Here is a 24044-nt window from a genome sequence, read left to right as displayed (position 1 = left end):
GCACATCAATACTAAATATCATCTGATCCGACATCATGTTGAGGCGAAAACAATTCATCTTCGTCATTGTTCCACAAATGAGCAAATTGCAGACATCTTCACCAAAGCGCTTGGAAGAGAAAAGCTTGAAAGATTCAGAACGATGCTTGGACTCACCAACATTTCTTCAGATTAAGGGGGGGAATGTTGACACCTAATCCTCAGCGGTTCGGTGAACCCGGAATGTGAACAGTCATCAAGAAGATGAACTGATTAGTCACATTCATGTATATAAACAATAGCTACCTAATGAAATATATCAATCAGATTTTTGCCTAATCTGGAGTTACTCCTGGTCTGACATTCTTCATCAAACAATTATCAAAACGTAAACATGGAGATCACAAGAAAACAAAGAAAACAAGATATAGGCTCCAAGCCAGGGCAAAAGCCCTCCAAGGGGAAAACCCAAAAATTTCTCTTCTTATAGAATCAGATCAAATGAGATATCCAAGACCCATAACCACCAAAAAGTTTGACCTCTAGATGCAAAGTCAAGCCTTCCTTCTTTCCAACAGATTCATCAACAAGAGATGTGCCAAGGAAGAACTCCCACAAACTCTAGCTCAAGAAGAAATCCTCTCTTTCAAAATTCGACCTTCCACTTCATCTTTATCCTTTTTGCGATATTTCAGATCACAATCCATCAAGTGTGTGCATCCAAATGAGCTCCATCTTTACTTTTTTTATCCGGTCCAGAGGGGTGCGAATAAACATGTCCATTGGGGCAGGGCCGACTTGACAAGTAGGCCGACTTGGTATCCAGAGGGGTTTTTGACCCAAAAATACATATTTAAAAATTCTTTTCTTTTTCTTTTACTTTTACTATAGGTCCAAATAGGATTTTTGACTCTTTGGCTAAAAAACCTAGAAGCATGAAGAACATGCTTGTCTAGAAAAATAATAATAATTTTGCTGTTTCTTTTGCTTTTTAGTTAAAATACATAATGGTACAAATTATGAAGACCGAAACTAGTTACATTTTCCAACAGGTATACCACAAAGATGATCTCAGACTTGGATGTCATTATAAACCCTTGCCCTATACTCGGTCTTCTTCTTACATAGATTATAGTCCTCAAACTCCTTACTCTTCTTAGAGATAAAAAGGATCAGATTAAATTTCTTTTGTTGAGAAATCTAGGGGCAACTAGATTAGGTGATTTCTCTTTAGGTGATCTTCTTTTACTTGATTATTATTATGTTTTTATCATCAAACAACTACCAAATTATGAAGATCAAAAAGACAAGAGGACACAAAATGTAGGTTGCTAGCCAGAGCCAAAACCTCTCCTCTTGAGAGGAAAACTCACAAGAATTCTTCTCTTCTTATAAAATGTTCAGATGACGAATTCCAAGACCTATGACTCTTGACAAAGACCCCTCCAAGACCAAGTCAAACCTCTTCTTGATGAATCTCTCTTTCACAAAGTCAATGTTAGTCAAACTAGCTTCAATGCTCCAGATTTCGGCTTCACTTTAGAAATTCGGTCACTGCTTCAAACCTGTACTTTTCAATCCTTCTGAAATCCCTACAATTTTCCACGTGTGGACAGTTTAGGGCAGAATTAGGGTGCTTTTCTTCTTTGCTTGGCTTGGACTTCTTTCCTTAGTATCTCGGCCTTCAAACATACTCTTTATGATCCCAAATCTCAACTTCTTATGATGACCGCAATCTTCTTCTAGCTGCAGCAAAATATTGCCTTAGTTCCTTCGCATGTGTGGGTGACTCAACCCTAAAACAATTCTTTAATCGTTTGCTTTTCCTTCCTTAGATTCTCCTCTTTCTTGCTGGCTATTAGACTTCTCTTTGTAATTGAACTTGACTTTAATGTGTTTCAAATGGGGACGAGCGCCTACTATTTATAGGCTTCTTTGAGAGCCCTAATAGACCTACTTCTCATAGCTTGTTTGCTGACTTGTCATCTGCAGGCCGACTTGTCTCGGAGGGTGGCTTTTGTTGAATAAATCTAGGGGCAACTAGATAAAATGATTTCTCTTACTTTGATAACTACGTGTGATGTTCTTTTACTTAACTTGATGTAGTAGTTATTAGCTTCTTTATTATTGTGTTCTTTATCATTAAACAACTACCAAACAACGAAGATCAATGAGACAAGAAGACACATAATGTACGCTGTAAGCCAGGGCCAAAACCTCTCCTCTTGAGAGGAAAACCCACAAGAATTCTTCTTTTCTTATAGAGTGTTCAAATGACGAATTCCAAGACCTATGACTCTTGTGAAAGACCCCTACAAGACCAAACCAATTTTCCTTATTGATAAACTTTTCTTTTCAAAGTCAGCTTCCAACAACTTCTACCTAGCAGCTTCTAGCAACTTCCAACAACTTTGACCTAGCAATTTTCAACAACTTCGACTTAGCAATTTCCAGTGACTTTGACCTCCTAGCAACTTCAACTTTCCCAACAATTTCTTCTGCAACTTCGACTTCTCCAACAACTTCTGCAATTTTGGTTTAGCAACTATTTTAGAAACCCTAACACGAGTAAGAGAGAGAGATTCAAAACTTTGATCTTGCTTCTCTTCTTCTTTTCCTTAAACTTTAAAGATTTAAACATGCACATTATTGAACATTCAACATTCACATTGAAATTTCAAAATTTCTAGTTTGATATCAAGTGCAAATTAGAGTTTACATATTAATAAGAATCATGATATATGTCCATTGTCATACTACACTCAAAATTTTCCTTAAGGCATCTCCCAGCATGAACTAGGAAATTTCAAAATAGTGAACAATGGCTTCCTCAAGCCATGTCATCAACATCACTTAGAACTTCAGTCAACGTACTCTCCAACTACATAGCTACTCTAGTAATGACCTTAACATAGCTGCAATAGTAATGACATTCGACCTACACATTGAATCTACAGTGGCCATCTCTAGGTCAAAACTGTAGAAAGAGAAGTAAAAAGGTCGAGCTTGAAAAGAATTACAACAAAGTCAGTAAAAAAGTTGACCCCATTGTTCTCAATTTGTTCCACACACCCATTGTCGGGGTTCGACGCATCCTATTAGACAAAAGAACCTAAATTTTGGTTACGAAGAACTTGGTGCTTATTCGGAGAACTCGGTTTCTTTTGGGTGCGTTTTAGAAGAACTTGTACCCGAACCGGGTACTTGGGGACGAGAACCCTAGACGGGTTTGAGAACCCCACCCCGAGTTTGCGAACCCGTGCAACATAGCTTTTATCCCTTTTAGCCTAGTGAGCACATTAATGACTTTTGTCTTGTTGACATTTATGAGTTATATTAATGCCATCGGTGGAAAAGTTACTTAGAAGTGTTGTACCATATACTTCTTTCTAATATTAAAGTTTAGGGACTCAATCTTTTCCAAGGAGACAAAAGAGGAAAAGGGAAATCATTCTTCACTTCATACTTGACAGAGAGAGAGAGAGAGCATGAGGAGAAGAGAGGGGAGGAGAGATTGCAGCTGGAGAAAGGGGCTCGAATTCCTAGGAGACTTGTAGCACAGATTTCTAGGAGACTTGCAAGATGAATTTCAGGGAGGAAACAACATGAAAATCAAGGAGAACAACAACCACACTTACCTCGAATTTCAAGGACAACAAGCATGAAATTCGAGGGAGGAAGTAGCGTTGTACATGCACAAAATTCGAGGCACAAATATCGGGGCAAGATGCTACAAGTAGCGCAAATTTCGAGGAGGGTTTATACTGCATTTTGGCACGAAATTCAAGGCAACACAATCAATATTTGGCATGAAAATCGAGGCAGACTTCAGAGCTGTTTTTGAGGCAGATAATAGGCACAAATTTCGGGGAGCTGAGCAGAGGATAAATGCTGAATTTTTGGGCATAAAAATATTGTGGAATTCTGAAATTTGAGTGGGCACAAATTTCTAGAATGTGCGCATTTAATGCAATAGAAAAAAGAGAGATAAGTACTGTGTTTTTATGTACTTATTCATAATTTCTTAAGCAATAGAATCCTCCTTTGAAGACCAGTTTTGCCCAATAGGCTGTGGGGTTTTTCCGGGGTCAGCTTGACCAAAAACTAGTGTCTCTTATGTGTTAAATGCTTGCATTAAATATCAGTGGTTAGGAAAGTGAAAAAAAGTAGAAGCACTCTTTATTTTTGCAGTAAATGTATCTGAAATTTATATCAGCATGACAAAACATGTGGGTTGGGCCTAACCAAACACATGCAAAATTGTAAACTGGGTTAAGGGTGCAGGGCATTTAATTTCTATCCAAGACACAGGCTTGGGATACGTAATACGAAACCACACATAGTTGCTTTGATGCTTTGACTTGTGACCTTGGGCTTAAAATGGTAGTAATAAAATATTGCCAATTTTTGTATGTACCCTTGCTGACTTGAGGGGTAACAAGTCCTTTTTCCCTCTTTATTTGCTCCAAAGGACATGCTCAAGGGATTTTTAAACTGATTGAGAAGGAAAACTACATGAGGAGTAATACAAATACCTTGATGCTAAGATTCTATCCACAATAGTGGTTCCCTAGCAAGTGGCAACTCAAGGATGGACCAAGCAAGGAGCATCTTTTCAAAATTACCGATGATCCACAAATGCTAAATGAACACCAATTTGGGGTGTTTCCATGCACAATAAGAAAAACCTCTATTTTCTTCTCACTAACAATTGGCCTAGCATCTTCCACATAAGTATCCAAATGTCACATCATGTCCTACACCAAATGTTGAGTCAATTTTGGAATTAGAGCCAAGTCATATACAAAGTGGACATTAAGGATTTGGTTACTATCTAGTAAGTAGATACCTTTGATTTTCCCTTGCGTTCTTGCCACTTCCAAAATGTAAGAAAGAGCATCGGCTGCAATCACACAGAGTTATGTTGCCAATGGGCACCCTTGTTAGATGGAACGCTGTTCACATTGACTCATTCAAGGAATTGTGAGAAGAAAGTCTCCATAGATTGATGATACATAGAGCAAAATCCCAACCAATCCAATCCAAGATGTTGAGGATGAAGTCCCATTTAATTCCATCATAAGATTGATCAAAATCAATCTTTTAAAGGAGAGACTTTTTACCATTGCCCTGGGGCCATTCATGGTCTTCCCTCTGTGAAGGTTCTTGCTCCTCGCATTTGAAGGGTTGCCCCAGATTGGTAGGCCAAAATAAAGAACCATTGTGCAAGGGAGATTTATCTTGAATACTTTCATTGCTGCTTGGGAGTCAAAGGCATGGACTAGAGGATTCAGTCAAGACTCACTTTTTCTCAAAATAAATTTCAACAAAGCATATGATTGTAGGAATTTACAGGGTAAGTTCCTCAAATAGAACACCAAAGGACACTGCTCACAAACATAGCACAGATCAATATACCAGTATTCTTGACGTGGTTAAAGCCCTTAAAGAGGGAAACTGGCCACAACTTGAGCCAATGTGGCCACTTCAGGCAATTTATTAATAAAAGAAAGAAAATTTACATTAGTTTCTCTCATGAACGGCCACACTACAAAGGACCCTCCATGCTCTTTGAATAGAGATCATGGACCAATCGGGTGTTAAGCCATGGATCAAGTGTTGGTAATACTGAGGAGAGAATGAACCGTCAGATCACTTCATGTCTAGAACATATCGTGACCGTCGGATTGTAAGTTACAAATGTACATAGTAAAGGAACACACTTTACCTAACTCTAAACTAGACCAATTTATACTTAACTATTTCCTATGTGTTAGAATATCCTATTTGTGTTCTAAGAGATGCATCAGACACTTAATTATAAAGTGAGTTAGGTTTTTTCATATTTTTGTTTTCTTAATTTTATTTTGATGGATATGGCTTGGGATAGTCCAGGGTTGCGGGGGAGCGTCAGCACCCCCCCCCCGATCCCGCTCCTGAAGTGCACTCCGGGCGGGAGCGACCCTAGGAGCGCGCTCCTTAAATTTTGTTTTGCTCCCTGCCAATTTAGGAGTGATAGAGGGAGCATTGAAGATTGGAAACAAGAATTTGGCCCTAGTGTTGATATGCAGTTCATGGTAATGTTAATTTCTTAAAGTAAAAGTGACATTCTCCTTTATCTTTCATTTTCATCCTTTTACTTAAATTTTTGACATTGCCAAGAAATGAATCAGGATGTTTGAGAGTGGTTGCAGAAAGTATAATTTTAGATCTCACTCAAAATCCAATAGACTTATCATTTTTTCAGGATTTCAGGGTTGGGGGGATTGCAATGTTTCCATTGGATTTGGTCATGTACTAGGGCATGGAACTTTAATTTAATCAAGAGCACCAAGCCCTCTATGCGGAGGAGGCTCCCAATAATCAAGAGCACCTAGGGTACTAAGGTATGAAACTTGTATTTAATTAGGAGCACCAAGGTTGTTAGACTATGCAAGAGGGGGCTCTCTATAAAGCACGAGACAAGAAATTATAAATTTCTCATGGCAAGAGGGTCAAGCAGTAGATAATATATTTACTTGTCTTTTCTAGTTTCTAGTACTTTTTATAACTATTGACTCTTTCATATTGATTATGGTATTTTTTGTAAACAATATATGACAATTTAAGTTTGAAGTTTGAAATTGGCATTTATAACTCATTGGTAATGAATTATGAATATGATGGTTCATGAAAGTTGAAAGTTGAAACATTTCATTTCATGTTAGATATTCTTTGCTATCGTTTGGTTACTTGGTAATGGTAATGGTTACAAGTTACAACTTTTATGATCAATGATGATAAATGTTATATATCGAATTTTGAAAGCTTGAAACTTTAAGATTGATGAATCATGAGACTCGATATGTTGTATGTTACTAACTTGTGGACGTGGTTGATGATGATTATAACTTCTAGATGAATGATGTTATATGGTTTAATCCATGTTTTTATGCTTTTTATATCTACTTCATCATTCTACGTGCTTTTGTTGACATATATGCATAAAATATATATATATATATATATATATATATATATATATATATATATATATATATATTATATAAAAATTCACTCCCGATTCACTCCCAAACCGGGAGCCTTTGAAAATGTATCTCCTCGCTCTTGCTTCCGTTCCTGCTCCTAAGTAACCTTGGGATAGGCCACGACTGCATTGGATATGGATACTAACTGTATCCAGGTTGTAGACTTGTATCCACATGGACACGTATATGGGTTGTATCTATGTCATATTAGACCAGTAATAGTACTGGATACATAATGCAATGTATCTTAGGAGATTGGTAGCCATATCCAGTGACTTAGGTTTCCGTGCATCATTCCCTCACAATTGTAACATGACCCTCAATGGTGCGGGTATGTGAGAGCACTATTTTGGATCTTTTCATTCTATTTTTTGTGAGAGCACAATTGCAGATCCATTGTGCTCAGTGAAAGCTAACCTAGTGATCATAGACTTCAAGAGAACCACCTTGGCCTATGATGCAACAACTATTGCAAGATAAGATGGATTGCATCACTTTGATCATTGTGCCTAGTTGAAAAGCTAAGCTCTTTTGGATGACACTTAACTTGCATTATTTGATAAATATTGGTTGAATATATGTGGCCATGGCATGAAAATAATCTTAGCAAGTGGTTCCTGATATTGAAAATGCAACTAGTGAATATTCTTCATAATGTTGTATATATTTATTTATTTATTTTTATTATAAAGAAATGGATGTATATATTTATATTAAAGAAAAAGCGGGAGAGGGCCCAAAACCCTTACATTTATCTTAGTTACAACATATGTATCAATATTAAAGTAAACTAAGAGTTTACCATGTTGAGAAAGGTTGTCCCAGATTATACAAAAACATTTACAACTGTAAATTATATAGTAAGTCCCCAACAACCATATACATTTACAAAAATTGATACTAAATATCCGAGGAGAAGAAGAATACTGGCCGCAAAAAACCAAGAATCTTGAAATCTAGAAAGGAGTCACTCGACACTGTGTCCACCCTCATCCGGTCCCCGCGAGCAACGAGCCCTTTTGCCACCAGAGAGAAATAAACCTAGTGCCTGATTTCCATTTCAATTGCCACCTGTCGCGGACGACGATACCTTCATAGCAGCAACCCAGTCCAGAAGGAGGAGGGTTTCCTCCTCTATATTGTTGGAAAATCAAAGTAATTATATTAGGGTTTGATTCTCCTTTCTTGATAATTACTTGTGAGTGTGTTATTTTACTTATTTATTATCTTATCTTTCATCAAGCAATTACCATATTATGTGTGTATGAAGATGAAAAAACAAGTGACACAAGATATAGGTAAATGCCAAGGCAAAACCCCCCTCGAGGGGAAAACCCAGTCAAGAAAATTCTTCCTTTCAATAGTATTCTTTGAGACTTTTCACTCTAGACCAAGACCAGACTTTCCCTCCACACCAAGTTAGCTTCCCAGATCTTCGACCCCTTCCAACAACTTCGACTAGGCAATAGCTTCCAGCAACAACGAAACTTAGGAGACTTCGATCTCCCAATCCAGACTACGAAATAGAGAGAGAGAGGCACCAAAATTTCGATTTTTCCTTTCTCCTTAGACTTCCCCAAACTCGCATTCATTTCGGCTTCCCGGCAATAGACTTTGCACTCTTACCCAAATACAAGAGAACTTCGCACTTTTTCCCAGTTACAAGAGTTTTGAACTTGTGTGTGAGAATGATGCTCCAAATGAATTCGATGAGCTTCCTTTTATAGGCTTCATGTGGGGTCGAATAAGGTCCTTAGGCCGACTTGATCTTCTTCTAGGCCGACATGGTTTGGAAGTTACATAAATCATATTGGACTCAATACTTAACCTTTTTACATGATTCAAAAGCCCAAGAAGGGTCTCTTTAAAAGTACAATGATTCTAGTGACTTAGAATAAATCCTAGAAGTCCTCAATGGGGACTTTGACCTAAAACATGGTGACCCAAGCATGAAACCTATGCTTTAATAAGTCACAATAATAATAATAAAAATTCTTTTCTTTATTCTTTTGACAAGTACATTACATCATGACTCAAGTACGTTAATGAAGACCGAACAGAGTTACATTTTCCAACACTCCCTCTTAACTAGGGAGGTATTCGTAATGTACAAATACAATGGAAGATCTCAAACTATATGAACCATGAGGAACTTTAGGCACCACAATGCCATGGACTAGATTCCTGACCAGGGAAATCTATCCAATTAGTCTCTTAACAATTTAGGCACTGCAATGCCATGGACTAGATTCCTGACTAGGGAAATCTATCCAAGTGGGAATAAGATGGACTCAAGCTTTCAACCCCTCTAGGTACCATCAGGCTTACTTGCTAACCATCAACCCAAAAATCCAGGTGTGTTTCCAAAACAGAGCTCAATAACCAACACCACCTTTCCAACTTCCGGACCCAGACATCAACACAAAGTGTCGACCATATGTCTTCCTAGGCAACGCTTCACTCACAAAGACTCAACACCCCTTGATCGAGCAAATCATGGACCACAAATCTCTCCCGATCAAACTGATCAGTAATTAGCATGCTATCAAAACCTTCGAGAGATTCACCTGTACAAACACAACCCCAATCAATAATATTTTCACATATACATATTCAAATACAAGCTTTTGGGGTTTTTCAGACAACATATGTTGCTTCTCAACTTTCCATAGTAGGACTATCAATCGAATCTTTGATAGAAGATTCCTCAATCATACATTATTCTTCCTACTTCATATGTAGCAACATATTCTTCAATCGGATCCTGCTTTCCTTCTTTTAGCAACACCGCAAAATGCATTCTTCAATTTCCTTCTCCTACTCATGGCCTTCACTAAAACTTACGGCTGTTAGTCCTGGTCTAGTGCATGACACATGAAGTAGAGAATCATATCTGCCACTCCCTCTTAAACATAGAGGATCTAATCATTCCTATACATGTTCTCAACCATCCTTTTATCCTAGGGAGATTCCCTCTATTTCATCCAAACTCCTTCTTAGCTTAGGGAGTTCTGCTTTTTCTTTTCGTCATTAGAGAATCTTTTGTGGCTTCCAACCATTTCATCAAAGTTACTATCATCCTCCTCATGCTTATCAACGAGCATCTTCACCAAATTGAAGATTGTGTACCTACACAACTTAGATAGCAAGTACAAATCTATAGAAGCATGATGTTAGCCATAAAAAATTCGAAAGCATTTCAACTTTATACATATCAGATACCCAAACTTAATTACAAACAAGTGACATATGCTCTTCAACATCTTGCTAGGGACTTTATCATAAACCCTCGACTATTTCATAACACTCCATTTCATCTAGGGTTTCAATGTTTCTTCCAAAGGTATGACATACCTTACTTCAACATATAGCAAACCCTACAAACAGTGCACACAAATATATATCTATAACGCATCTAATAACCTTTCAAAATTCATATGTTAGACTTCTCACTAGGGATTCATACAAATCCTAGATTTCATACAAAAGAATCAATCAAAGTCAATCACAGCTTAGTCATTAACTTGACCAGCGTCCACTAGGGTTAGTTGCAAACCCAGGATTTCCGATCAATCATCAAATCCCTCCAAAACTCAAATTTCAACAATCTATCACAAATCTCAAATCATCATATTTAAGAGATTTTACTTTGACTAAGGTTTAACTCCAAAACCCTAGAATTCCATTTTCACAGTCTCAACGATCATTAAATACATAGATCTTAGATTGTTACATTTCACACTACACAATTTTACTACTAGGATTTTAACTGCAAAAATTTAGATTTTCATTTTCAACAATCATTTAATAGATTCCAGATTGTTATATCACACATACTAGACAATTTAACTTCACTAGGGTTTAGCTATAGAACCCTAGATTTCCAAATATCATCATCCTAGAATCTCAAACAAGGATTTCCATTAAATCCCAAGACTTATGCCCATCAATAACTAGGTCAACACACAAATCTAGGAATTCATAACCATGCATAAGCATATCATATGTTTGACAACATTAATACATCTAACGTAGACCAAGCTAGGGTTTCAATCAAAAGGATATATCTATATGTGCCTAGATTTCATCATCATGCAAATACATTCCATATCATGTGTTAGTCAAACCCAACTTCATAAAAAATATCAAATAAGAGCTAGACATTCAAACTTGATTTGACTAGGGTTTGATCAGACAAACACACACACACCAAGGAAATCATTTTTAAGATAGTATAAGGGTCTTGTTCACACATTCCACCAAACCCTAATGAGCTAGGGTTTCAATGTGGAAACATAGCAAACCCAACATTACCAATATTTCAAAAGTTTAGGATTTTAGACCTTATCATTCAACCATAACAAGTTAGGTTTTCCTGATCATACCAAAATCCCAAACATGACATCATCAGACTTCAAATGGCATTTCACAGTATCCCTATGCAATTTAAGGTTTCATACATTCACATTAGCATACCCTTCGGTTAGGGTTTTCCAGAACCTGTCTAGTGTTCTACAAAATCTATTCAGAATATGAGAGGGTGTGGGTAGATTTATCAAGAGATGAATCACCCAAAAACAAAAATCATTATGATTCAATATAGATAGGCATAACAATGTTAGTAATGGACTATCAAATGAATAATCCTTTCTATATAAAGAAGTCATTGTATTTAAAGCATACCTTTGTTCCTTGACCTACCTTGTCCTGAGAGGTTCTCCTTCATACTTCTTGAGAATATAGCAGATGTCTTATGCAACATGAATATATGTTGGACTTCCAAAGATTCAGAGGTGATCCACACTCGACTTTTTTCCTGTGAATACTTCTTCGGGTGTTGTATCATCAAGACTCTTATGAGGACTCCTATTTTGAATGTATACGACTGTCATCGCTGCTTCCTCCCATAAGAAACTTGGTAGATCTTGATTAAGGAGCATAGTTTGAATGCCTTCTCGAATTGACCTATTCTTCCATTCGGCCAATCCATTTTGTTCGGGATAATAACGAACAATGAGCTCCCTCTTAATATCAGCTTCATTACAATATGCAATCAATTCCCTAGAAGTGTATTTCCCACCATTGTCAGACCTCAAAGTTTTTATCTTTCTTTTGGTTAGGGTTTCCACTTCAAACCTAAACTCCTTGAACTTATCAAATACTTCATCTCTGTCTTGAGGAGGTAGAGCCATGTCTTTTCTAGAATGGTCATCAATGAATGCTACATATTAGCGATGACCTCCAAGTGATTTGCCAGACATGGGCCCACACACATCAGAATGGATGAGGTCTAATATCTCTTTAGACCTAGTTTGACTACTTTCACAAACTCCAATAACCGTAACATTATCAATAATAACGTCTTTTTCCCAAACCAATACTTTTCCATCAACAAAAACAATTTTTTACCTTTTATCTTATAAATAATAAAAATCAAATTCATTTTCAAACTTGGAACATATAGAATGTAGCTTTTATCCATTATCCAGTTTCAACGATGTTGATCCTAGGCCTCTAATAGCATAGTCATCAGTAAGAGAACCTATAAGAGCAGCCAAGAATCCTTGACTCTTGACCTTGTTGAACAAGTAGTAGATGACCTTTTTGATCCAGATGTGTTGAAACCCATTCTTATGTAGTTCATCATAGAGGGAGAATCCATGCCAACAAAGTGATCTTTGACTCTTCCTGACCTTGGCTCTGATACCATGTTGGAAAATCCAAGTAATTATACTAAGGTTTGATTCTCCTTTCTTGATAATTACATGTGAGTGCATTGGCTTCTTTTACCTCTTTATTATCTTATATTTCATCAAGCAATTGCCATATTATGTGTCTAAAGATAACAAAACAAGTGACACAAGATATAGGCACATGCTAGGGCAAAACCACCCTCGAGGGGAAAACCCAGTCAAGATAATTCTTCCTTTCTATAGTATTCTTTGAGACTCTTCACCCTAGACCAAGGCCAGACTTTCCCTCCCCACCAAGTGAGCCTCCCAGGTCTTCGACCCTTTCTAGCGACTTCGACTAGGCAGCAGCTTCCGCAATAGGTAGCTTCTTGGCAACAACGAAACGTAGGAGACTTTGATCTCCCAATCCAGACCACGAAACAAAGAGAGAGAGAGGCACCAAAATTTCAAATTTTCCTTTCTCCTTAGACTTCCCCAAACTTGCATTCATTTCGGCTTCCCGGCAACAGACTTCTTAGTCTTACCCAACTACAAGAGAACTTTGCACTTTTTCCCAGCTACAAGAGATTTTGAACTTGTGTGTGAGAATGATGCTCGAAATGAATTCGATGAGCTTCCTTTTATAGGCTTCCTGTGGGTCGAATAGGGTCCTTATACTGACTTGATCTTCTACTTGTTGAAGAATCTAGGGCATCTAGGTTATAGTGAGATTCATCTGACAATGATAACAATTTGTGAAGTACTTTTACTTTTCTTATTAGCACAATCTTCTCTTATTATTATTAGTGTGTGTTCTTACTTCATCAAACAATTACCAAAACAAAAGAGACAAGAACATAAGATGTTGGCTCTCAGCTAGGGAAAAACCTCTCTCTCATAGAGAGGAACATCCTTTTGCAAATTTCTCTTATTGAAGCTTCAATTGACAAATGCCAAACCCTAGACCCTTGACCGGTTGATCTTCCAAGCACAAGACACAGTCTTTCTTTCTTTGTCCTTCAATTGATACCTTATTCTGGGTTGCACCTTGATCTCTTCCTTCACACTTCTTTCGGCAACTGGCAGCTCTTTTTCCGGCAACCGGCAGCTCTTTTACCGGCAACTATAGAAACCCTAGGTCTCCTTAGAGATCTCTCCTTTGTCTTTCCTTCTCTCCCTCGCTTGGCAATTTTCTTTCTCCTTGATACTTAGGCTAGAGAATGAGGCCTTTATTGAGGTATGTCCTTGAGGTTATAGGCTGATCCTCTTAACCCTCACTGCTGCTCTGTTTTTCTTTGCACGTGTCGTTGATCTAGGGCACAAGATTGCCCTTCTAGCTTGCTCCTTTGCTTCGCTTGAGATGGGACCGACTTCACTTGATATGGAGGCCTATTTGAGACCTCTTTTTAGCCCAACCGAAACTTCTTGGAGGACTGCAATTTCTGATTTGTTGCAGCAGCAGAATGTCCTTCTTTTCCTTCGCACATGTGACAGAGAGGAGCCCAAAAATAGTCCCAAAACTTCATATTTATTTCCTCTCTTCTTTGCTGCCCGAGAAGTACTTTTCTTGCTCTTTCTCGCACCTCTTTCTTGCCTCTTCTCTTTGCTGATTTCAGAGATCACTTGATGATCTAATGGTGAGGTCATACTGCACCATATATAAGAGTCTGTCCCTCCTTTTAGGCTGACTTGATCACCTGGGGAGGCCGACTTGACATTTGTGCATAAAAATTCATTTCTTGAGCCGACTTGAAGAGGAGACTTGTCTTTGCTTTGGAGGATCTTCTTTGACATATTTCTTTGACTCTAATACATATGTTTACATAGTGTAACATGCCCACATGGGTCTTCAACAATTACATTGACTCTTTGACTTTCCTAGAAGCACTCAAACATGTGCTTGACCTATTAAATGAGCAAGAAACTCATTTTTACAATTTACAAAAATAATATTTCTTTTCTTTTACAAGTACAAAGATCAAAATTACATTTATGAAGACCGAACCTAGTTACACTTTCTTCAACACTCCCTCTTAACTAGAGAGGTATTCATAAATCATTACAAGGTGTTTGGCCATTTTCAATCTAAAGAATTCACATAAGAGAAATCAGATTGGCAATCCCTCTATTCTAGCATCAGAGTAACCAACATTGTTTCCACAACAAGGCCTTGACTGACAACTCTATCTCCTAATAGATCAGAGCACAATGTTGGCGAGACCAATGACTATAGACACCTCCATCATTGTCTCTCAAGGTACATACCCACCTGGGTTTTCACTGAGTATGACCTTCTAGGACTATTCTTATCTTGGGTTCCCAATCCTCAAAGAATATCGGTCCTCCTACCTACTCTTATCTTGGATGCCCTACACATCCTCAAAGAGCATTAGATTCCAGATGATTATCCAATCCTCCATTCTTTCTTCCCAAGTGAAGACAAGAATGTTGTGTCTATCTCTCCCTCTCAACTAGGGAAGATATGCCCATTCCTGTGAAGGAATATACCCAAGCTCCCTCTGACTAGGAACTTGCCCAAGCTCCCTCTCAATCAGGGGCTTGTCATAGCTCCCTCTTAACTAGGGACTCTCCTATACATCCGAAACTTCTTCTTGTGGGTCCTTTAGCTACTTGATCAATTTCTTTCCTTGATGTCATGAAGTTCATTCAAGCTTCTTCCTTGTAGGGCATCAACCATCGATCTCTTTCCTTCTTGGTTGGTCATGTCATTCCTTTCTTCATGGAAAGTGGTCTTCTTGATACATATCTAGAACCTTCGTCATATAGCTACTTCTTCTTCATCATGTTTTTTTTGAGGAATTTCCATCCACCACATGAATGCTAGTTGTACTTGTACTTACAACCCTTGTTGCAATAGCCCTGCATGAACCTATCCAGATATTGTTCAAGAAATCAAAGCATAACATTAAATCAAATAGTACCTTACGAGATGGCTTTCCATCATGACATCTTGTTGGCTTGAATCATCAACGTTCGACATTTTCACATCTCCAAGGCCTTTCTAGGTGTCAAGGGTCCTTTGATCTTTTTCTTCCTTAGTTAGAATTCTTGTGCCTTCTTCCGGGAGATGCCTTCAACAAATCTGTCGAATGTTGATTCCTAGTGTCCATGGTGTCCTTTTTATCCCTGATCTCTTTTCTTATGTGCTTCTTCATAGGTTTCTTAGTCAACCTCCTCATACTCCATATGAGGACATTTCTCATATTGACCTTCATCAGTGTGTGAACCATGCCTTCATGCACATTTTCAATGAAAGAGATCTATCCTTTTCTTCTTGATCATGCTTCCAGATAAATTCCCCATGCTCATTAACACAGATGATGACATGAACTCACTGAAAACATAGATGCATACATTCCTCATCTTAGTTCTTTCCTTGATCATCTCAACTTCCTTTGACAACTTCCTAGATTGAGATTACCTCAATCCCCTTTTCTTTGCTACATCTTTCCTTGCTTGAATATCATCCTTTCTTGAATCCCCATAATTGGAATTCCTATTGAGACATCTGCTTTTCCTGAAGGTTATGAACCTTCTATTGAAGATTCCATCGGAGGATCCTAGTCATCCTCATCCTTCAAATGCTCCTTTCTGCTGATTATACTGGCCTTCCAAGGTGATTCTTCTTGATCATGATCATTCCTTTATGCCTTGATGAGGTTATCCAATGGCTACATCTTTCCTACATGAATATATTTATTTGAGCTATCTCTACATAATGCTCCTATATTCTTGAAGATGCCATTCTCATAAATTATGCATTCTATCCTATTGCTACATTTTCCTATGATACCCAAAACTTTAAAGAAGACTTATGTGAAGAAGTTGATTTCAATCATAGTAAATATCTGGAGGGTTCTCCTTCTTCTGCTTCTTATCTTCTTTCACTTCCTTCCTACATGAATATCTTTATTTGAGCTATCTCTACATAATGCTCCTATATTCTTGAAGATGCCATTCTCATAAATTATGCATTCTATCCTACTGCTACATGTTCCTATGATACCCAAAACTTTAAAGAAGACTTATGTGAAGAAGTTGATTTCAATCATAGTAGAGATCTGGAGGGTCCTCCTTCTTCTGCTTCTTATCTTCTTCTTTCACTTCTTGGGTAATGTGAGCTTCTTCTTGTTTCCTCTTATTGTTTTCCTTCTTAAGCTTGGGACGATCCCTCTTATAGTGTCCATACTCTTGGTAGCCAAAGCATTGGACTTTGGACATATCTCTTTTATGCTTTCTCTGTGGACCAAATTTGCCAAATTTCCCTTTTCTCTTGGCCATAGCAGCAAATGCCTACTCTTTTGATCCCACATCATCTTTGGCTTTGAGTCTAGTTTTCTCAATCTTGCATAGAGACCAAAGTTCATTCAACGAGGTGGCTTCCTTGGCATATATACTTGATGTGAAGTTATCCCATTCCTCAGGTAATCCGTTGAGCACTACAGTTGTCATCTCTCTGTCTGACATAACTTCTCCTAGTTCTTGCTGCCGGTCTCTCATCTCAGAGACCTTCATGAAGTAGGGAGCTATTCCTTCTTCCTTGGATATCTTCATTTTATAGAGTTCATTACACAACGATGTCACTTCTCTAGTTGTACTAACTGAGAATAGCTCCACCAACTTATCATATATTTCTTTAGATTTTTCAAGTTTGGAAACATAAGGAATGAGAGGGTCCTTGATGGATTCTATCAGAATCCTTTGAGTCCTTGTTTCATCCTTATTATACTTTGCTAGGGCTTGAGTTTGTTCCTTAGCAGGAACAATGACACTCCCTTTGATGTAGTCCAGAAGTTCATTTTCTTTGAGAAGTAGATCAATCCTCTTTTTCCATGCAAGGAAATTAGCAGTCCCAACCAATTTGTTGCTTTCCTTGCAAAAAGACATTTTGATATTTTCAGAAGAGGACATAAAAATACTTACTTGAGAGTGTTAGTGATGAGGAGATCTTGCTACTTCCTTGATGAATGAAGTCTCAACTTCTTGGATCTTGGAGTTCTTCAAGATGCTTCCTTCAAGGTGCCTTGTGATAGATTTGCTTGTTGATGAAAACTTCTCAATGTGTAGATCTGGAGATCTTCAATGATGGGCCTGGATTTGAGTACCTTCCTTCGAAGATGATGAGTGTTTGATGTAAGCCCTTCTTGGATGAACTTTCTTGATGATACTTTTAGATGGAAGGCTTTCTTTTGTTCCCAGAATGATAGTCCCTTTTGATCGATCTAGGAGAGAAGATAGTAATTCTTCTTGTCTTTTGATGGATTTGGAACTCTTGCTAGTAGATCTGATGCTTCAACCTTTGTGTGCCTTTGCTTCTTGTTCTTAATGCTTCAATCTTCTATGTGCTCTTGAGATGCCGTTCCTTGATGTGTCACCTTAGCTCTGATACCATGTTGAAGAATCTAGGGCATTTAGGTTATAGTGAGATTCTTCTGACAATGATAACAATTTCTGAAGTACTTTTACTTTTCTTATTAGCACAATCTTCTCTTATTATTATTAGTGTGTGCTCTTCTTACTTCATCAAACAGTTACCAAAACAAAAGTGACAAGAACACAAGATGTTGGCTCTTAGCCAAGGCAAAACCTTTCTCTCCTAGAGAGGAACACCGTTCTGCAAATTTCTCTTATTGAAGCTTCAATTGAAAAATGCCAAACCCTAGACCCTTGACCGGTTGATCCTCCAAGCACAAGACATAGTGTTTCTTTCTTTGTCCTTCAATTGATGCCTTCTTCTGGGTTGCACCTTGATCACTTCCTTCACACTTCTTTCGGCAACTGGCAACTCTTTTTCCAGCAACCGTAGAAACCCTAGGTCTCCTTAGAGACCTCTTCTTTGGTGTCCTTCTTTCCTTCTCTACCTTGCTTGGCAGTTTTATTTCTCCTTGATACTTAGGCTAGAGAATGAGGCCTTTCTTGAGGTATGTCCTTGAGGTTAGAGGTTGATCCTCTTAACCCTTACTGCTACTTTGTTTTCTTTGCACGTGTGGCTGATCTAGGGCACAAGATTGCCCTTCTAGCTTGCTCCTTTCCTTTGCTTGAGATGGGACCCACTTCGCTTGATATGGAGGCCTATTTAAGACCTCTTTTAGCCCAACTGAAACTTCTTGGAGGACTGCAATATCTGACTTGTTGCAGCAGCAGCAGAATGTCCTTCTTTTCCTTTGCGTGTGTGACAGAGAGGAGCCCAAAAATAGTCCCAAAACTTCGGATTTCTTTCCTCTCTTCTTTGCTGCCCTAGAAGTACTTTTCTTGCTCTTTTTTGCACCTCTTTCTTGCCTCTTCTCTTTGCTGATTTCAGAGATCACTTGATGATCTAATGGTGAGGTCGTATTGCTCTATATATAGGAGTCTGTGCCTCCTTTTAGGCTGACTTGATCACCTGAGGAGGCCGACTTGACATTTGTGCATCAAAATTCATTTCCTGAGCCGACTTGAAGAGGAGACTTGTCTTTGCTTTGGAGGATCTTCTTTGACATATTTATTTGACTCTAATACATATGTTTACATAGTGTAACATGCCCACATGGGTTTTCAACAACTACATTGACTCTTTGACTTTCCTAGAAGCACTCAAACATGTGCTTGACCTATTAAATTAGCAAGAAACTCATTTTTACAATTTACAAAAATAATATTTCTTTTTTTTTACAAGTACAAAGATCAAAATTACATTTATGAAGACCGAACCTAGTTACATTTTCTTCAACACTTCCAGGCCGACATGGTGTGGAGGTTACATAAATCATATTTGACTCAATACTTAACCTTTTTACATGATTCAAAAGCCCAAGAAAGGTCTCTTTAAAAGTGTAATGATTCTATTGACTCGGAATAAATCCTAGAAGTCCTCAATGGGGACTTTGACCTAAAACATGGTGGCCCAAGATTGAAACCCATGCTTTAATAAGTCAGAATAATAATAATAAAAATTATTTCTTTATTCTTTTGACAAGTACATTAAATGATGACTCAAGTACATTAATGAAGACCGAACATAGTTACATTTTCCAACATATATCATCCAAGGTGTCCTTCGTTTCCACACGGTGCATGAGCATATTTTCCTCCATGAACATTTGATAAGAACTTCTCTGCCATTCCACCATATCCTCGAGCCTGCTAATTGAGGCTTGCAATGCTTGGGAAACGTTAACCATCCTCTCAATCACTTCTGCGAGTTCCCCAAAATCTTGAGAGTTCGCCATCGTGAAATGAAAACGAGAACTAACCAAACGGTTGACTAAAGATTGACTGTACAGACCACTGAGATCTTCAAACAATTTCCAACAAGGGGGTGGGAGGCCGAGAGCATTGATATAATGAGACGGTTCAAAGCCTGGCACGAGCCACTCTGCATTGAAAAGACAATATTCTTCATTGCAGAACCACTAACATTGTAGGACTGCACTTGAGGGGCAATCTGATTAAGGTGAATTAATTTCTTCCTCTGCGAATGAGCCTTGGCATCCTTATTGCGTCAGATTTGTGCATAATCTGAGAGATTCTCCATTAAGAGGAAACGACCATAGTTATAGAGGAGAGTTTTTAGATGTGTCCACCTGTACCTCAACATTAAACACTTGTTAACCTTGCTGCAATTTTGAGGACGAGGAGGGAGGGGAAAACTCCGGGAGGGAGGATCCTGGTGGCCCACCTCGTCGGGAACCTTTGACACCATGCGTTTGATATGTCGGAGAACCATAGGGTTGGGACTTAACATTTTAAGGAATTGGGATGAAGCACCTCCTTTTATTAAGGCTAATTTCTCCTTGGATCATCAAAGATCCTTTCTCTGCTAATGTGTCAGCCTCTGAATTTAGATGCTGGAGGATATGAAAAATATTCACACCTTCCAACTTGGACAATAGGGAAAGTATTCTTTAATTGGTGGGCGCAGAATCTTTTGTGATGGTTGCCTTAGCCTTTGTAAATTATCCAATTACCAACATTGAATTCCTGAATATATTATGATTTGTTATTTTTTAGTTCCAATGCAATTTCAAGGCCTTTCCACAAGGCCAAGAACTCAGCAACGTTGTTGGTTGCTCTTCCGATACCCCAAGTGAATTGATGCACTATTTTTCCATCGGGAGCATAAAGGATCCCTCCCGCTCCAGCCTCCCCCATAATGTAATATAATTTTCATAAATTTATTGTTATCATTTTATTTTTGGTCAAGCATGTTCTTCATGCTCAAAAAGTCAAAAAGGGTCAAAGAAATTTGTATTTGAATCTTGCCATATTTGACATTTGAAAGAAAAAGATGAAGGATTTTTATTTTAGTCAAAAAGAGTCAGTCAAAGGTCCAAGTCGGCCCTCCTTGTCGAGTCGGCCAGTGTGGCTGTTTATAACCCCTCTGGAGTCTGAACAGCTATATAAAGGACAGCTATTCCATCACTTGCGAGACAATGAAGTACACACCAATGTTGCAAACATCGGCATTGGGATAAAATCGGCAAGGGTCTGGAAAGCCAAAAAATCGTAAAAATCGGGAAAATATCGGTAAAAATTGGCAAACATTGGCAAAATCAAGATACCATAAAAATATCTTTAAAAATCGGCAAACATTGGCTAGGCCAAAAAAACGTGATTTCTAAATAAAATCGGGATGTATCGAGATGTTCGCAACACTGGTACACACATCAAACATCGATCTCTGCACCAAAGAAAGAAGAAAACAAGCGAAATTCAGAGAAAAGGAAAAATCAAAGAAAAAAGAAAAGACCAATTTTTCTGCCTTGTCTCTGTCACACGTGCGAGATTCTGAAATTTTCTAAAGTTTGTCACAGGACTGTAATTCAACCTCTGTAGCAGGACTGAAAGCTCTGAAGATTTTTGACCAGTTTGCAGAAGATTTGACCTCCTTTGAGTTCTGTTGGCTTTGACCTGTTGGAGAAGATTGAGAGGAGGGCTGACTTGGAATCTTTGACAGTTATTGGTCTTGGTATTGGACATCTCATTTTTACTTGATTCTGTAAGAAGAGGACTGTTGGTTTTTCCCCCTTGTGGTGTTTTGCCCTGGCTGGAGCCTAAATCTTGGTGTCTCTTGATTTCTTGTGATATTTATGTTTTGCACAGTCGTATAATTGCTTGATGAAGTAGACATTATAAATAATAAGAGTAACATTAACATTCACTAGTAATTATCAAGAAGGAGAGTCAAGCATCATTTTCATTATACTTGATTTTCCAACATCTAAAAGTGACTTAACAATACTTTAACCTTGTACAGCTTGCACACTAATTCTAAATTAATAAATTTTTGCTTTTGCAGTGATTCTTGATATAATCTTTGGCTGGAATGCAAGAAAATCTATGAAATTTGAACAGATTCTGAGGTATATATTGAAGGCTGTGGTTGCTGCTGCGTGGGTCATCATTCTTCCAGCTTGTTATGTCCATACCTGGGAGAATCCTACTGGTCTTGTGAAAACTTTCCAGAACTGGGCTAGCGGGTGGAATTTCCCTTCCTTGTATATTTTAGCCGTTGTAACATATTTGTTGCCTAATGCGCTTGCGGTGATTTTCTTCATGTTTCCCATGCTGAAGCGGTGTATTGAAAGGTCAAGCTGGCGCATTTGTACTATTCTGACATGGTGGCAACAGGTGCGCATGTTATAAAACTGTATCTCGAATATTAACATCTTACTGAAAGTTATTTAGCTCTTCAATATTCTATTTTGCAGATTGTTTTAAACCTGGGAAAACAACTCCTTTGGTCTTTGAGAAACAGATTCCTATGTCGAATATGATAGCATGCAAATTTAAAGTACCAGTTGTCCTAGTACAGTGTTAATATCTGAATCCTCAGTGCAGCTTGGTTGATAAGTCACCTTATTTGTTAAATTTAATGCAAGTTCCATTACTGTAATAGCACTATCTGGTATATACTCAAACAAATCTATCTCTGGTCATTTGCAGCCACGCCTGTACGTTGGACGGGGAATGCATGAGGATTTGTCCTCTCTTTTCATGTTAGTTTCATTATGATCTTATTGCAAACTGTATTTGAATTTTAGAAATATCGTGGTTGAGATGAGATTTTTAAGATTGCTTTTTATATTTATGTTTCATGTTCATATCTTTTTGATAGCTTATTTGGTAGATCTCCAGGTACACGATGTTTTGGATTCTACTTCTTATAAGCAAGTTTGCTTTTAGCTACTACATTGAGGTAATAAATCATCTTCTATTTGAGCAGATTTTGCTTTGAAGAAAATGGTTCTGTATACAATTTGAGCAGAAAGGTTACGTAGGAAAAAATATTCATCTAAATATTGGGAAAGAAAGATGCAAGGGTTAAATTGAAGTATAATAGTACAAGTCGAACTATACCACGAATAAATTATTTAAAATAATTAAATTTTCTATACCCAATTTTCAATCAGATCATTAAGTGTCAGTGGGTTGAAATTCATAATATATATTCTTTCAGATAAGGCCGCTGGTTAAGCCCACAAAGGTGATCATGCGGATGAGTATTGGCAATTATGAATGGCATGAGCTTTTCCCACGAGGTGAGAATACTTATGCAGTTTGCTTAGAAGTCCTGTATAAGATCCACTTTCGCATAAATAGATTTTGCTAATGTGGCTTTCATCCATGTTGCAGTAAGAAAGAACATTGGGGTGGTGATTTCTATATGGTCTCCAATAATTCTTGTGAGCACAGAAATCAAGTGTCAAAATTATGTTGTTTATGGTGCTAAATTGTTGAAATATTTGCTGTGTATGTGAAATACCAATTTTCTGCATTGGGCTTTGTACCTACGCTAATTATTTATTTATCTTTAGGTCTATTTCATGGACACACAAATTTGGTATGCCATCTTCTCAACTATATTTGGAGGCATCTATGGTGCCATTCGCCATCTTGGCGAGGTGTGATTCTTTTCTAAAGTCATGTTAGTCTTTCATCTAAATTTTAATCATTGCAGTAACTTATTAAGAGGACACACATCATTTCAAGTTTTGAGCATGCACTTCATTCTTTCTGTTAGCCGCATGCCTGATTTTCTTGCTGCTCTGTATTCTGCTTGTGGCTTTCATTCTCAGATACGAACATTGGGTATGCTAAGGTCTCGATTCCAATCTTTGCCTGGAGCTTTCAATGCATGTTTGGTGCCACCAATGAAGCCAAAAAAGCAGAAAAAGGGTTTGAAAGCATTATTGTCACAGACATTTGAGCAGGTGAAGTATTTCTTTATATATACATAGATATATTTTATCAATAAAATAAAGCTTTCATCTCCCAGATAGGAACTCCTAGACATCATGCTATGATGGCAAATATGGTTGTACTGTGGCACCTGTCTAAACTGCCTACATCAGTACCATATAAG

At 37.9% G+C, this 24044-nt stretch overlaps 1 protein-coding gene across 1 annotated transcript in view; it reads left to right on the top strand.

Annotated features, from left to right (window-relative positions):
* The window catches only part of LOC149169183 (callose synthase 3-like), a 452496-nt gene that overhangs the window by 285652 nt on the left and 142800 nt on the right, over positions 1-24044 (top strand). Inside the window, exons 15-21 of the mRNA XM_089428597.1 lie at positions 21978-22309; positions 22625-22677; positions 22817-22877; positions 23139-23220; positions 23315-23364; positions 23497-23583; positions 23758-23892. Of these exons, the coding sequence (XP_089284723.1) occupies positions 21978-22309; positions 22625-22677; positions 22817-22877; positions 23139-23220; positions 23315-23364; positions 23497-23583; positions 23758-23892 (800 nt within the window). The remainder of the gene's footprint in view (positions 1-21977; positions 22310-22624; positions 22678-22816; positions 22878-23138; positions 23221-23314; positions 23365-23496; positions 23584-23757; positions 23893-24044) is intronic.

Source organism: Pinus tabuliformis, chromosome 4_2 (genome assembly GCF_031772625.1).
Source record: "Pinus tabuliformis cultivar Carrire ecotype Pingquan chromosome 4_2, CPIR1, whole genome shotgun sequence".
Classification (NCBI taxonomy): Eukaryota; Viridiplantae; Streptophyta; class Pinopsida; order Pinales; family Pinaceae; genus Pinus; species Pinus tabuliformis.
The sequence above is the reverse complement of the archived record's forward strand: the minus strand, read 5'-3'. Positions and strand labels throughout refer to the sequence as shown.